The 13,863-nt window shown below is 39.0% G+C and overlaps 1 protein-coding gene across 3 annotated transcripts in view; it reads left to right on the plus strand.

Moving 5' to 3' along the window:
* GRID1 (glutamate ionotropic receptor delta type subunit 1) overlaps positions 1-13,863 on the plus strand; it is a 558,941-nt gene that overhangs the window by 512,397 nt on the left and 32,681 nt on the right. For all 3 annotated transcript variants that reach the window (XM_075423037.1, XM_075423035.1, XM_075423036.1), the window contains one exon: positions 10,722-10,917. In XM_075423037.1, coding sequence (XP_075279152.1) covers positions 10,722-10,917 — 196 coding nt within the window. The remainder of the gene's footprint in view (positions 1-10,721; positions 10,918-13,863) is intronic.

The following is a 13,863-nucleotide window of genomic DNA, read 5'->3' on the forward strand; positions in this document are numbered from 1 at the left end:
ACATTGATAGCTTCTGCTTTATTCTCTGTGGTAAGGGAAGGGTGTGAAGCTGTTTTCCAGCATCGCTTTGTACCTGTGACAGATCTGAGCCATGTGAATTCATCCAGGCCCTCCACCCCGGCTATGAGACTGCTGACACTGGTGCAGGCAGCAGCCCAGAGCTTGCTGCACAGAGATCCTTGTTCTTGCAGCGAGTTGCTCGCAAAGCATGCGACAGCTTCTGATAAATCAAAAATTAATAAAGAGTTGAGTACGACCTTATCCCACATCGGGATTTCATGAACTCTAATGGAACTACTCACAGTATAATGATATCCTAACAGTCACGGTACAAAGTACCAGTCACCCTGAGTAAGGATTTTATAAGCCAGCACCAAGACACCAAGCTTCTCCATTCAGCACTCTGTTTAATTAAAAAGCTACTCTTTGTCACCTGAGTGCAAAACAGAATGGCAGCAGTACTTCAAACACCAGTTGAGAAGGAAGAAAGCAATTTCTTCCCTCTCCATCTTAGTCATTAATCTTCATTAGGATTTTTAGCTTCCGAAGTAGACATCAGCGCAGCAAACAATTTAAAGTGCATCTGCATAAATAATAGAGGTAGTTTGTTATTTTCATTACAGGTAAAAGTGTGTGTCAGTCGCCAGATGTGTTTGATTCAGACAATATGATTTTCATGCCAGCTTTATGATATGTTTGATTTAGGTGAAGTGCGTAAAACCTGCTGTTGGGACTGAGTTGCTGTTAAACAACAGCTGCAGTTTTTATTTTAATCAATAATTTAAGGACTAGAATACCTTGCTTTAATTACCGTGTTAACCCCTCAAGGTACTGAAAGAAATGTCACAATGGCAAAGCGGTTTAAAAGTAAAGCAAGAAAATATTCAAAGGTAGTCCAAATGATGTCTTTCTTTCCCCAAAATAGGCTACAAGCTCTTGAGTTGTTTTCACCTCGTCTTCTTTGCATTTTAATTTCCTCCTCACTGTTGAATGGAATATGGAGTGTGGGTAAAGGACCCAGGCTAACCCAGATTTTTTAGCAGGACTGATTATTCTGGATTTGCAGGATGAGCAGTAATTGCTCATATCTGCTCTGAATCCCTTTCCAGGCTTTTAACTGAATCTGCAAATGTCTTACAGATGTGCTGTTGTGCCAAAACTTTCCTTGATCCGTTCTGAAAATCTGCCCAGTCATGTTGTAGTTTAAGCATGGATCTAAGCATACAAATTAAAGCTCCAGCTTCTGAAAACCTGGACCTGCGTCTTAAAAAAACGCTAATGTGATTACTCAGAATGTCTGTCAGTCTACTTTTTTCCATTGTTGAACTGCAAACATGGAGGCCAAACTGGGTAATATCTCAAGGGTATTAATTTGTTAGAAATATGGAAAATTGAGGTGGTGAAGAGAGGTCCTGGAAATGCCTCCTGTAAAGACTGTCATCTGACTTCACTCCCTCAATTAGACAGCAAATAAATTCCTATGCAATCATAAATGCTCAGCCATTGGAAGAACTTCATCCAGAGATCACAAACTATGGGGCACCAGTGAGTCCAGCTTTGAAATGCAAATCCTCAGAAACCAGCTTCCACCACTATCACTATTAATGGACTTGCTTATTATGCTGCTGTTTCATTGTTTTAAAAACATTTTCAAGCAAAGTAATCATAACTTCTACTGTAGGGAACATCATGGTCTCTTTCCCATATGATAAAAATGAATAAGTATAGGACATCGAGAAAGAAAAGATATATTACAAATAAGCAACCAAAAAAACCCCTAGTTCATGGAAAAACCATCAATCTAAGTGACTTTTGCTCTGGAGGAGCTTTGGATAAGAGCAGGGTTGGAAGTATAGTTAGAAACATTGGTCTGTCTGGCAATCAAGAGACATTTAGCTTGCTTCTAGCTGTTTAACAGATTTCTTTATGTGTGGTGCTGGAGCCGAGCCAGCGTCAGCTCTAGGCATCAGGAACTTCTATGATCCAGTGACAAATCAAGTCACACTCGTGCAGATCCCTCCTGCAGATGACTGGAGTTGCCAACACGGTCCTGAGGGCATCGTTTAGAAATAGCATTGGATAGGAATAACCTGAGGTCTAATTTTGTTTACAGAAGAACCTGTTTTACTGATGATGATGAGAACCCAGCTTGATTTTTGCATCCAAAGTTGAGTCTCAGCCAGAAAAACTGTTGTCTTTTTTTTTTTTTTTTTTTAAATGGGCATGTTTCCTAAGTAAACCACTGGTAGATATTATGAAGTTCTGTGAGCAGTGGGGCACAGCCTAGCTGTATGGATGTTTGTCCTACATTCCCCACACTTCTTTGACTTTAGCAAAAATGCTGCAGATCGTTCTGAGATCAGCAGAGCAAACATGAGGTTTCAGGTGATGGTAATAGAGGATATTCCTGCTGCATCTCAGACTCTTAGAAAAAGTACACAAAGCCTTCAAATATTTTGCCAATAAAATGTTTGTGGCTAATCATTAATTGCTATTAAAACCATAAGCATGTCAGTGTATCATCCATTAATAGCTCGACTGTCTTTGCATTTCAGTGGGTAGACATGTGGTTTGGTCCCTTCTTTTAGGACTTAATCATGCGGTAGCTCTGCAGGAACCGAGTCCCAGCGAACACACCCAATCTGCAGTGAAGGCGTTGCTGTATTGGGAATTTAGAAGACAGTTTAGTTTAATTTTCTTCTCTTTCCCTTTGCATGAAGGAACTGAGGCTGGTGGAAGTAGTTTTAAAGAAATAAAATCATGGCAGATGCTATACAAGTTCTGGCTTCTAGTTCATTGTGTACATAGTTTGGTTTTTTTTTTGGCTATTTTGTTTTGCCTTTTTCTTACTGTTTATACTTTTGTCTCCTATCCTGGAAACCCTTGACCATGTGCTCTTATGTGCATGAATAGTTTCACTGATGTCAGTAGTACTGGTCTACCTGTTAGGTATGCTAATTACTCTAAAAAAATAAATTTCTTTGGGGCAGCAGGAGAGAGCGTCCTGATCCTACACTGGAAGGGTGACAGAACTGTAGCCATCACATGTGGCACAGGGGACTTGTAGCAAACCCCCTCCTCCTTTGGCAGAAATAAAGCTGGCTTTAGCTTCCTTCCCCCAATAAATCCATAACAGAATGTTATATTTTGCGCCTAATATAGGGCAGTGAGTCCTAGTCCAGAAGAGGGCTCATAGATGCCACCACACTGGCAGCAATGATCATTATCATGAAAACAGCTGCTATGATAAGCAGCTGCTGCAGTGCCATTACCTGCTGAGGAGTTCAGTCACGGTTTGTTTTAACCGTAGCAAAAGTATGTAGTCGACATGGCTACGTGTTCTGTGACACATGCCAATTGATTGGTTTTTCCACTGGAGGAAAGTCTCTGCTTCTTTGAAATCGTGTGTAGCAGCTGTTCCTGCTCCACTGACAATGACAAGCACGTACATAACCATAACTGTCTGCACTGTTTGTCTCCTTCTGTGATTTGGAAATGTTTAGTCCTGATGGGAAGAGCTGCAACTCCACTGATTCAGTGTAGTTGAATCTGTCAGTGCTTATGGATTCCCTTGTAGAAACTCCCACAGGGCTTTTTCTGTTAAGGCTTTTGTTTAGAGTAAAGTGGACGGTATTTTTCATGGACAGCTGATGAAAAGAGTTTTATATGAACTATAGAATGACATATTTGCTGGTGAAGGACTTGATCCTGCAAAGTGTATACTAAGCATGCAAGTACTGCTGCCGATTTCTACTGGACTACCTCTATCGGTAAAGTGAAGATTTTGCTTAGCGTATTTGCTGAAAAAAACCATTGCTCTGCACATCATTGCACTGAAGCAGAATTAAGAGTGTTTAAAGTGACTTGATTTGCAGTGAAATGGAACAATGCAGAATTTGATCATGTCACTATAGAAAAGTTAGCAATTTATTGATTAATTTAAGAGCTCAGCTTGATTATTCATAATTTTAAAGAAAGACAGAGATGCACAAATTAAAACCATGGACCTAATTCTTCTGACGTCTAAGATTATTAGATGTGGAGATAAACTTGCTGTCATTTTAATATTCTTTGTGGCTACTGCCATTCTAACAAAATTTTGAAAAATTTTATTGGCCTCCCTATCTTTGAAGTGACCATCTTTTAGTTTATGCATCTTACATCCAGTTTAACACATGCTAGTAACATTCCCATGTGGACCTGGAACAAATGTTGGAAATTTACAGAAATATGTCACAATACTTTCTTTTTTCTTTTGATAGGTACTTACTTTTGAGGCTCTCAAGTGCTAAAGATAGACCAGTTCTATCATTATCTCATTATTCAGCTAACATATCACTCTTCCCAGTCTAGTTGGAGGCTCATTAAGTGTTGGCTGCACTAGTGCTTAGGAGTGCTAACTGCTATTTTTTCTTCCATTTTTGAGTGGGCTTGTGCTTTTGTAACTTGGATTCAGTAAGACAGGGAAACTTTTCACATAAGTCTCTGAGTCAATGAGACTATCATCACCTAGTGGCAATCTGTATCCACAGCAGACGATTCTTCCCCCCCCCCCCCATCCTTCAACTATTTAAACCATTCAACTTGGGTAGACTAGCTCTAGAGAGTGTCTTTACATGGAAGTTTGAACTCATTTTCAGATGTCTTAAGACATGATATATTCACTCATAAATCTTACTTAAAACTGGAGATCCAAAGTCCAAAGATTGTTCATCTGTGAATAATGGACTAAAGCTCAAATCCTTTGCCTTGCTGCTTCACAAATGGACATAAAAAACCCCACAGGACTCGGGTCAGGACTCAGGTTCTGAAAGGAAAGATCTTCAGCTCATGTGGAATTTTTCCACACCACCACACTACCAGCCACAACCTTGACTCACCTTTGCAGACCATTCCCTCACTGGAAACATGTACAAATGAGAGGCTGATCCTGCAAAGCTTGCCTGGCTTCCAAGGCCGTCTCTGAGTGGGTGAACTGATGTGTGGTCACCAACAATAAACATATGTTTCTCTTTTGTTCTCACAAATACATCTATGGAGGGTGTAGTTGTGAGCAATTTTATGTCTCAAAATGTGAATGCTTTTCTGCAGTTCACAGTAGGCAGAATCCTCTTTCAACTCATTACTTTCCAATGGTGATAACTTTATCAACTAAATCTCTTTTCAGATGGATTTTGTATTCTAGGTTTCAGCTCATAGGTATTTCTTGGGCTTATACTGGTGGTATAAGGTTGTCAAAGCAATTCAGCTACTTTTATTTTTGCTTAGAAGTGTAGTCGGATTACTTTTTTCCCAATATGTAAAGCGTGTGTTTCCCTCGCGTATATCCTCTTGAGAAAACAGTTATAGTTATGAACTGCACTTATATTTAATTCTGCAGACATCATTAATTTCTAGCATTTTTTAAAAAAATTAAATGAAAATAAAGTAGCTTCAAGGTATGTAAAAATAGAAATTTAGTACTTGTGCCATATGTTTTATGTATGCATTTCTAAGGCTTTATTTAGGTAGAGCAGCTCAAAAAGTCTCATCATCTCTGGGATGCTTTATCTTGATGGCAGCCATCACCTAAAACGTTATGCCGCATTGAGCAAAAACCTCAGGGTATGGTACTGGCTTCCTTAGTTAAAAGAAGAACATCTGTCAAATATGGAAAAAGCAGTGAATTTATTTTACTGACTGTATACAACTTAGGGATTAATACTACTTAACAAAATTAATTAATTTTAGTTGAGAGGAATTATTTTTATTGTATTGTTTAACAAAACATATGTAGTGCTGTGAAGTTACTCAGAGGTTACTCTAAATTGTACTCACAGCATGGAAGAACAAGGGTAGAGAGCTGATCACTACTTCCATGTCTAACCTTAAGCTTTATTATTCCTAATGGTATACGTGCAGAAGAATGAACAGGAAAGAAGCATGAAAAATCTTGCATTATTTTAAAATCATACTGGGGATTCAGAAACTGCTGAAATATTTTCCCATAAGTAATAGCAGACTGGAAAAATCCCCGGTTTTACAGTGTCAGAACACAGCAGTTGTGAATGCTAATGAGAAACTACCTCTAAATCAAGGAGCTGTCAGGATTTTCCCATTATGGTTTTTCTAAGGCTGAAGTCAAGATAGAATGCTACAGTTATTACTGTGATGTAAAAGACCGGTACTGCATGACACGTGGTGCCAGCTGATGGGCTTGCTTGCAGTCGTAGACTTTTCACAGAGGACTCCAGATGTGCAGCTTGCTACAAAGTTTTAAAAAAATGAATGGTAAGGATGAGGAAAAACTCAATCAGCAAGTATTTTAGACTTTTCCCCTTGTTACTTTGTTTAAAGACTCTCTTTAAATAAAAAAAAAAATGCAAACCCTACAGTTGCTACAAAAAAGAAAGAAAATACCATTTTTTTTTTAATTTAGAAATGACAGGAGCTTGTTTCTTTTTATTTTTTAAATACTTTGATCGTATCTGATGGTCCTGATGACTCCAGTTGAGTTTAACTGATCAGCAGTTGCTTCAAAGCAGCTAGTGACAGGTTCAGTCTGTCACTTAGATGTGATTTGTTTGTACTATTCATCCAGAAATTCTTGGGTTTATGGCAGTTCCAGAGCAAAATAAACCTACACTGGCAGCACATTTTTAGTCTAGATATCTACAGCTACACGTATCTTTTACGAATTCAAAAAAACATAACTTAACTAGTGTTGTTATTCTGGCAATTATTTCTAGAGGTCAGATTATAAATGCTAGTACGGCTATTGCCTGAGTGATTATGCTGCAGCATATGGTTCATGTCAATATGTTTCTAAAAAATAAAATGAGCATAAAGTCCAGTTTGCAGTTGACTCTACATGAAGTAATTGCAAGTCCACTGGAAATTATGTTTCAGTAGCTGCATTTATCTAGCAGTCATAACTACTTGGTTAAATATTTGAGCTGGTAATACAGTTTTAAAAGACGCTATTTTTGTTTAGATACATTTACTTAAATCAGCTGGTTTACATGTACCTGCCTATTATAGCAAGCACACAGTGGGTGTATCTGTCTACAAATTGAAGTTCAGCTCCGAAACTGAAAGTGAGGAACATTGGCTTTTTCTGCTTTACTAGCTTTATCTTTAATCACACTTACAAAGAGTACTTAATGGGTTGTGAGATCCAGTAATTGAGGTGGTAAGGTTAATGGGGCATCTTTTTATGCTACACATTTTTGTTGCAAATAATTTTATACAGTAAATGCATGAGATCTTTGCCATAGGAAAGGGAGCCAAGAGTTTGAGTAGCTAAAGAACGTGGGTCCAGCTAATGGCTAGATCCAAAAATAAAGTCGAAGAACAATGAGAGCAGCTGCCTTTAGAGAATGACACAATTGTAAGGTACAACCAGTATCTGAAATGTGGTCAGGACTGATTTTTGTCTAGCAATGGCAGATCTGAGAGAGTGAAAATAACAATGGTTAAAACCTGCACTTGCGATTATCTAAATTCATCCTGTCAAAGACAGGAGATACTAATCTCCATTCAGTGTCTTCTGTGTGTGTGACACTACCTGCCATGCCCTGATCTGTTGATCACCTCTCTGGCCATGGAGATGCTGAGCATCCCCCCCACTTTCCTGCCTTAATACATTACAGAGACTCTTTTTATACCAAATAAGAACTGTGGCATAGACCATTTCCTGTCAGGGTAATTTCCAAGATAGATTTTTTGGCTAAGCAGTCCGTTTGGTAAAGGCATAAGGTTATTTCCTCATTCAAACTGTCACCATCCTTCTGAATTTATGATACAAGTACTGCTCACAAGCTTGGGTACCTACTCGGACCCTGGCTGTGTACTTTGGCAACCATCTGTCTCTCTCAGACAACCTTTTCAATGGTGGTGCAGTATGGAGGAGTTCCCGTGGCCATGGCTATTCTTGCAATACAGCAAACGGGGGACTGTGAGAAAGGCGCATGTAATCCGTAGGACACGCAACGCTCTGTATTGTTTCTTCTATGGAATTTCTGCCGGCTAGAGGGGCAGTAGTCATCCTACTCACCACACCCAGGCAAAGGCTGTGCTTCCCTCCCTGCCACCAGTACTGATTTTCTGCTTACTGGTCCAGCAAAGCACTTGACTTAAGCCCCAAATTTAATCACTGTGCACTATGATGTTTAGAGAATTGAAGAAACTGTGCTGCTTGAAAAGGAAGAGGTACTGTGCTTTTGTACAGTACTGATGGTCAATAAAATGTAATCTAGCTAAAACAGAAGTACTGGTTATCAATAAAGTACAATTTTAGCTAAAACAAAAGGCATGTTTCTGACAGACAGCTTCCACAGAAGTAGAGGCAGTAGAAGTGATCCAGAAAATACTGATGTTTTTAAAACTGCAAGTTTAATTTTTTTTAATATCCAAACTCTGGTGTTCAAACTTTCAAACAGAATGGCAGCATGAGCAGCAGGCATTTGTAGCGTTGCTACCTGCTGAAAGCTGCCCTAAAGATCATTAGTTAAACGTGTTTCTGCCACTGTGCTGCTACCAAACATGCACTCCTACACACACTGGAATCCATGTGCCAAACCTGGGGTGAAAAAGGTTGCCACAGAAACCCTCCTGTGCCTGTTGAGTACTTTTCTTTGTCATTTGTACAGAGAATAGACAGAAATGTGTCTTTTAACAGCCAGCTCATCCATCCCCAGGATCTAAGCAATTCCAGGGGATGTGATGAAACTAATTTTGAAAAATAAAGATGGAACTAAATGTAGCATGTAATCATTTAGATTGAGACAAGGAAAAATGGTCCTGTTCAATGAAATGTACAGGAAGCATTTAGGAGACAAGAATAAAACTTTCAGGATTGTTAAAGAGAGAAATAAAACCGACGTGAATTCTCTCATTTTTCATTAGAATTTTGAATTTCCAGCAAACTTTGAGGTGTTCATTTTGTACTTTACCAAAGTGCCATATACAGAGCTAGAGAAATAACAGGAGGTTTGGGTTTTGCCGTAACATGCAGAGTTAGCAAAAATCCACAAGTGTGCAGTGTACATAGAGAAAAACCATTCACGTGGTCTTACTTAAAGCTGCTTAACAGCTTAATATGATAAAAAGTCCTCAACACAATTTAAGAACCTAAACCACTTAAACTGTTCAAAGCAGCTTGTGAGTTTGAAGAGTTTTGGTGGGGGTGGGAGAGGCATTGCCGCCGAGCTGCAGCTCTGGGGACAGAGCTGGCTCGCTCACATACAGAGTGTCCCAGCAAAGGGGCCCTTCTGGTCCCAAGCTTGGGAGGCCTGGAGGTGATGTGATGGAAACAATGGGAGAGTTTTCTACATATTTTTGTATAGTGTTGTGTGTATGCCTGGGTTGCTTTGATTTAAACAGAGTTGCAGAAAATCTTACAGGGATGTGAGATGTAAGCAGTGGCATACCCCCTGTTGAAATAGAGAAGAGGGTTGCAGAAAAAAATGTTGTCTGATGAGTCTTCAGCTGTGGAAAACTACTGCAGCTCACAGGCCAAGGGAAGGCTCCTCAAGAGCATTGTGAAGAAATCTTCTGCAAGAGCTGCAAGGCAAAATGTTTTGCTTTTGTGGCTCCAGGAGCTGGAGGCAGGTGGGAGGTAGCATGAGTGGGCCTTTCAGATGTTTTGAGAAGGATTTTTTTTTTTTTCTGAAAGATTAGTTTTGGGGAAAAAGAAATGAGGGTGAGTGGAGGGAGGAGGGTTGCTCTAGTTTGACTAGTGTCAACTAGCATTAATTGATTGGTCATTCCAAAAGCATGTTGTTACTATGTATTCACAAAACATAAAAGAAACTATTAATTATGAGATCCAGTTTGGTTCCTTCTGCCGCATGTGGTAGTCAATGGATGAATATGTGTTTCTGTGTGTGTATGCTCAGATGAAAACAATGGTGGCACTGCAGGGAAGCGATACTTGAGGACAATGGAAGGAGGCACCAGGAATGGGAATGAACGTCTGAAGGTGGAAAACAGCTAGGATGGTTGTTCTGATGGTAGTGATTCCACCTTAAATGTTTTGAAACTTGGCCTGGTTTTCATTGATGCAGGCAGTAATTTACACTGTAAAGGCTGTAAAACAGGAGTGAATTACATTCTGTACAATTTGAAAATAAATGGTACATTCACAGCCACTCATGGTGAGGCCCATTTACACTTCCAGAGTGGTACAATGAGTAAATGAAAGTTAGGCCTGTGTGTGAATGAAAAATGCCTGTTTTACTAGAGGCTGCGAAAAAGAGAGATTTCATGGAAATTGGATTTTATTTGTTTGTTTAAAACACCGTATTGATTTGGAGTCAGATTGGGTATTGTTGTAACTGCAAACTAATTCCACTGAATTCTGCAAGGTATTTCTAGTGATGCTGATGGGGCTGGAAGTTTATATTCATAATCTGAATTTTTCTTGTGCTCAAGTAAGTCTTTATTACACTACAGCCTTGTGCAAATTTGACATTGTAATATTTAATATGAATGTTATCTTTCAAAAACAAAATCTTTACTGAGGTGAAAAAGAGCTCAGGTATAGTTAAATTCATATGATCTTGATACAATTAAATTGCTCTTTGGTTTTCTTTTATGACGAAGAAAGCGATATGCAAATATGACTTGATGAGGGTAAGTGCTCTCTGACTAATGACAGACATGGAAAGAAACCATTTAATGAATGAAATATTGGTATTGTACTACATAATATTAATATCTCAATACCACTTGAATTTCAGAACATTTCAGGATCTGTCCAAACAAATGGATATATCTTACGGTACGGTCAGGGATTCAGCAGTGTACGAATACTTTAAAGCAAAAGGAACAAACCCTTTGGAGCAGGATAACACATTTGCTGAACTGTGGAGGACTATCAGTAAGAATAATGGGGCAGACAATTGTGTATCAAACCCTTCTGAAGGCATTAGGAAGGTAAGACTGGATCACAAGGGTTTTCATTTAATTTTTGTGCGGCATCAATGTTGTTTGCATGGAGTTAATAATGTTACATCACAGTAAAGCAATTACATAGTCATAAAAAAAATCCTTATCCAAAGTTCCTTTTAGTAACTCGATGGCAGATAAGAATCACATTTTGGGGTCATGGTTTTGAATTTAAGTACCTTACTTCTGCCTAAGTCTTCAGTATATAAGTCCTTCTTTGGATCTGGCCATACAGTTTCTAAGTTTCTTGGGAGCTCCAGTAGTACCATTTTGAATGTCATTCTGTACTTTATCCAGGTACTGGTTCTTGTCCTTTGCTCATTTGAGTGGGCTTTTTTCTGAGTTGATGGATTGAACTTATTGGAAACATGAGTAAGAATCAAGGGATTCACTGAATGTATGCTCATTACTCTTAAAACAGAAATTAATGCAACATTTTCATTGTTAATTCTAAACTTTAAAAACCGCATATACTCTTTCCCATGTCACTGTGCTTTCACCTAACTTATTTCTCTCAGATATCACTGCACATTCTTTTGGTGAAACTGAGCATTGATGTAGGATTTAAGGACTGATACAGAGTGGCTTGGGATCCTGCATCCTTCTGCCGAGTCCTGTGATAAACCGCCCTGGTTCACATCATGCAAATAAACACGTCCACACTTTCGCACTCCTAGTCTGCCTCTATTCTCTGCTTCCCACCTCGTAGCTCAGCAAAACCAGATAGTAAATAACAGCAAACCACATGTTATGGCAGAAGGGTTGCAGACATGGTGAAAGTTTAATGTGTTGCTCCTTTAGTGAAACGTGTCCCCTTTATTTGTCAATTTTTTTTTTTTTTTGCAAAACAAGCTAACAGCTTTTATTAACGTAGTGATTGTTTGATCAAAGTTATGCTGTTCTCAGTGAAATGCTGATTCGGAGTAAGTATATTATTAGTTCTTTATGCTTTTGTAAGTGAGAAATAATAAAATACTTTGGGCTTGGGTTTCTTTTTTTTTCTTTGCAAACTCCTCTGAACAGTCAGAGGGAAAGCAGCTACAATTTACCGTGTTTTACAGTGCCATAACTGGGTTGAACACAGTAACACAGGCCATCCCATTTCCCATATCAAAGTCCTTTAACATAAGATTCCCAACTCTTTGTGTGACTTTTGGACAAAATCCTTATACAAACACTCTTGCCTCTCCCAACAGAGAAGTATTTAGTCAGTAGTTTTGGTTCACCCTGGCTTTTCTCTCCTCTCCTAGCTGAGCTTTCCTAAAGCCCTGTGCCCTTGGCTCAAGCAGACTTTCTTTCTTGGTACATGGCAGAGTTCCGGCAAGAGAAAATCTGCAGCGTGCTGATCTTTTTTTTTTAATCTGCTCAACACTTTATGAAAATGAGGACTCTATTTTGAGAGGCTTTGTTAGCATTTAAAGGAGGTAGAAATAGAGACATGAAGTAAGTACTTTTCTATGTACCCTGGCATTAAAACCAATAATAAAACAGTTTACCTTAGAAAATGCACAGTATTTTACTTTTTTTTTTCTTTTTTACCAGTCTTATGTCAGTGGATGCTCTTTAGCCATGAGACTGTAAATACTTTTATTCTGTAAGCCTACTGTGTGCTGCCATTGATGACAGCTAGATTTGCCTAAGTCAGAAATGTAACTGTAGCTTGGCAGGCTGTTTGGAATACCAGTTATGTTGTGTGTATGGAGCTGGCAGCTCCATCCTATCTATGTGATAATAACTTTTAAGTTTGATTTCAATATTGTAGGCTGATTTTTATATAACTTGATCAGCTCATTCAATTAACATCAACAATAACCAAATTTACTTCAGTCTCCAAAGCTGACCAAGGCTGCTATTTGATAAGACACGTACATAAATTTGGCTTAATATTTAATAACATTGTCAACTAAACTATTCTGTTTAGAGTTTAAATGTGGCTCTTCCTAGCCCATTGAACTCTTTGAATAAACAGACAAGTTTTCAAAGTCAAGTATTACAGCTAAAAATTCTGTTTTTCTAAAGGAGAATTGATCTCAGCCAAGGAGATGGGACTTTCCATCTGTAAACATGTACTGCTGCATGAAAGAGATGTAAATGTGCCCTAAAAATATATTTTATAGGAAATGGGAAATCTAAATCTCTCTAGCATAAAAAGATCCCTACACATTTTTCTGAATGAGGATTTGTCCGACACAATCCAAAAAAAATCACTACTACCCTTTCTCTGCTCCTTCCTCTTTCCATTTTCTTCAGACACCATCACAGTTCAGCCGCAGTTACAAACAGAGCAATGCCACTTCAATGCAGAACAGGGGAGTGCTGCTTATTTATGGTACAGGCAGGTATTTCAGATGTTTGTCTCTATTCCATTTACCTCTTTCCATTTCACAGAGCTTTTTCTACCCGAGCTTTTTCTACTCCCTTTGACTACCTAAAATCAAAAGGATAATAGAGGAAGAAAGTCCTGAAAGCTTTTGTGGCATTTGGTTGCCATGGCAGAGGTCTCTTTTCTGACACAGCACAGTCCCTGTAGCCGCAGTGGCCATTGTTGAGGCACAGCTTTTGCAACACTGGTGGGGCCACGGAAAGGGCGTTAATGCACTGCAAAGTCACGTAAGCGACAGAAGGATGTTTCAGAGCTGGGGGGCAACTTGCTTTTGTCATACTCCCAAGGCAATGAAAGTGGTCATTGCAGACAGAAGATGTCCTCCTATCCATAAATACCTCTGCACAGCATAAGTGAAGGTTACCAGACAAATCACCAGTCCATACAAAATGAGTTTTCTGGTACTAGAACAGGTGAGGATTGACTAACGCTGTCATATGGAAAGTTTCTTTCTGGCTTGAGCTACAGCCAGGATCCCCAAGGAGCTCACAGTGGGCAGCTCCTGCCGTTTTATCCCAGGCAGACATTGGTACTGGAATTGCACACATTTT

The sequence above is a fragment of the Opisthocomus hoazin genome, chromosome 6 (assembly GCF_030867145.1).
Source record: "Opisthocomus hoazin isolate bOpiHoa1 chromosome 6, bOpiHoa1.hap1, whole genome shotgun sequence".
NCBI lineage: Eukaryota > Metazoa > Chordata > Aves > Opisthocomiformes > Opisthocomidae > Opisthocomus > Opisthocomus hoazin.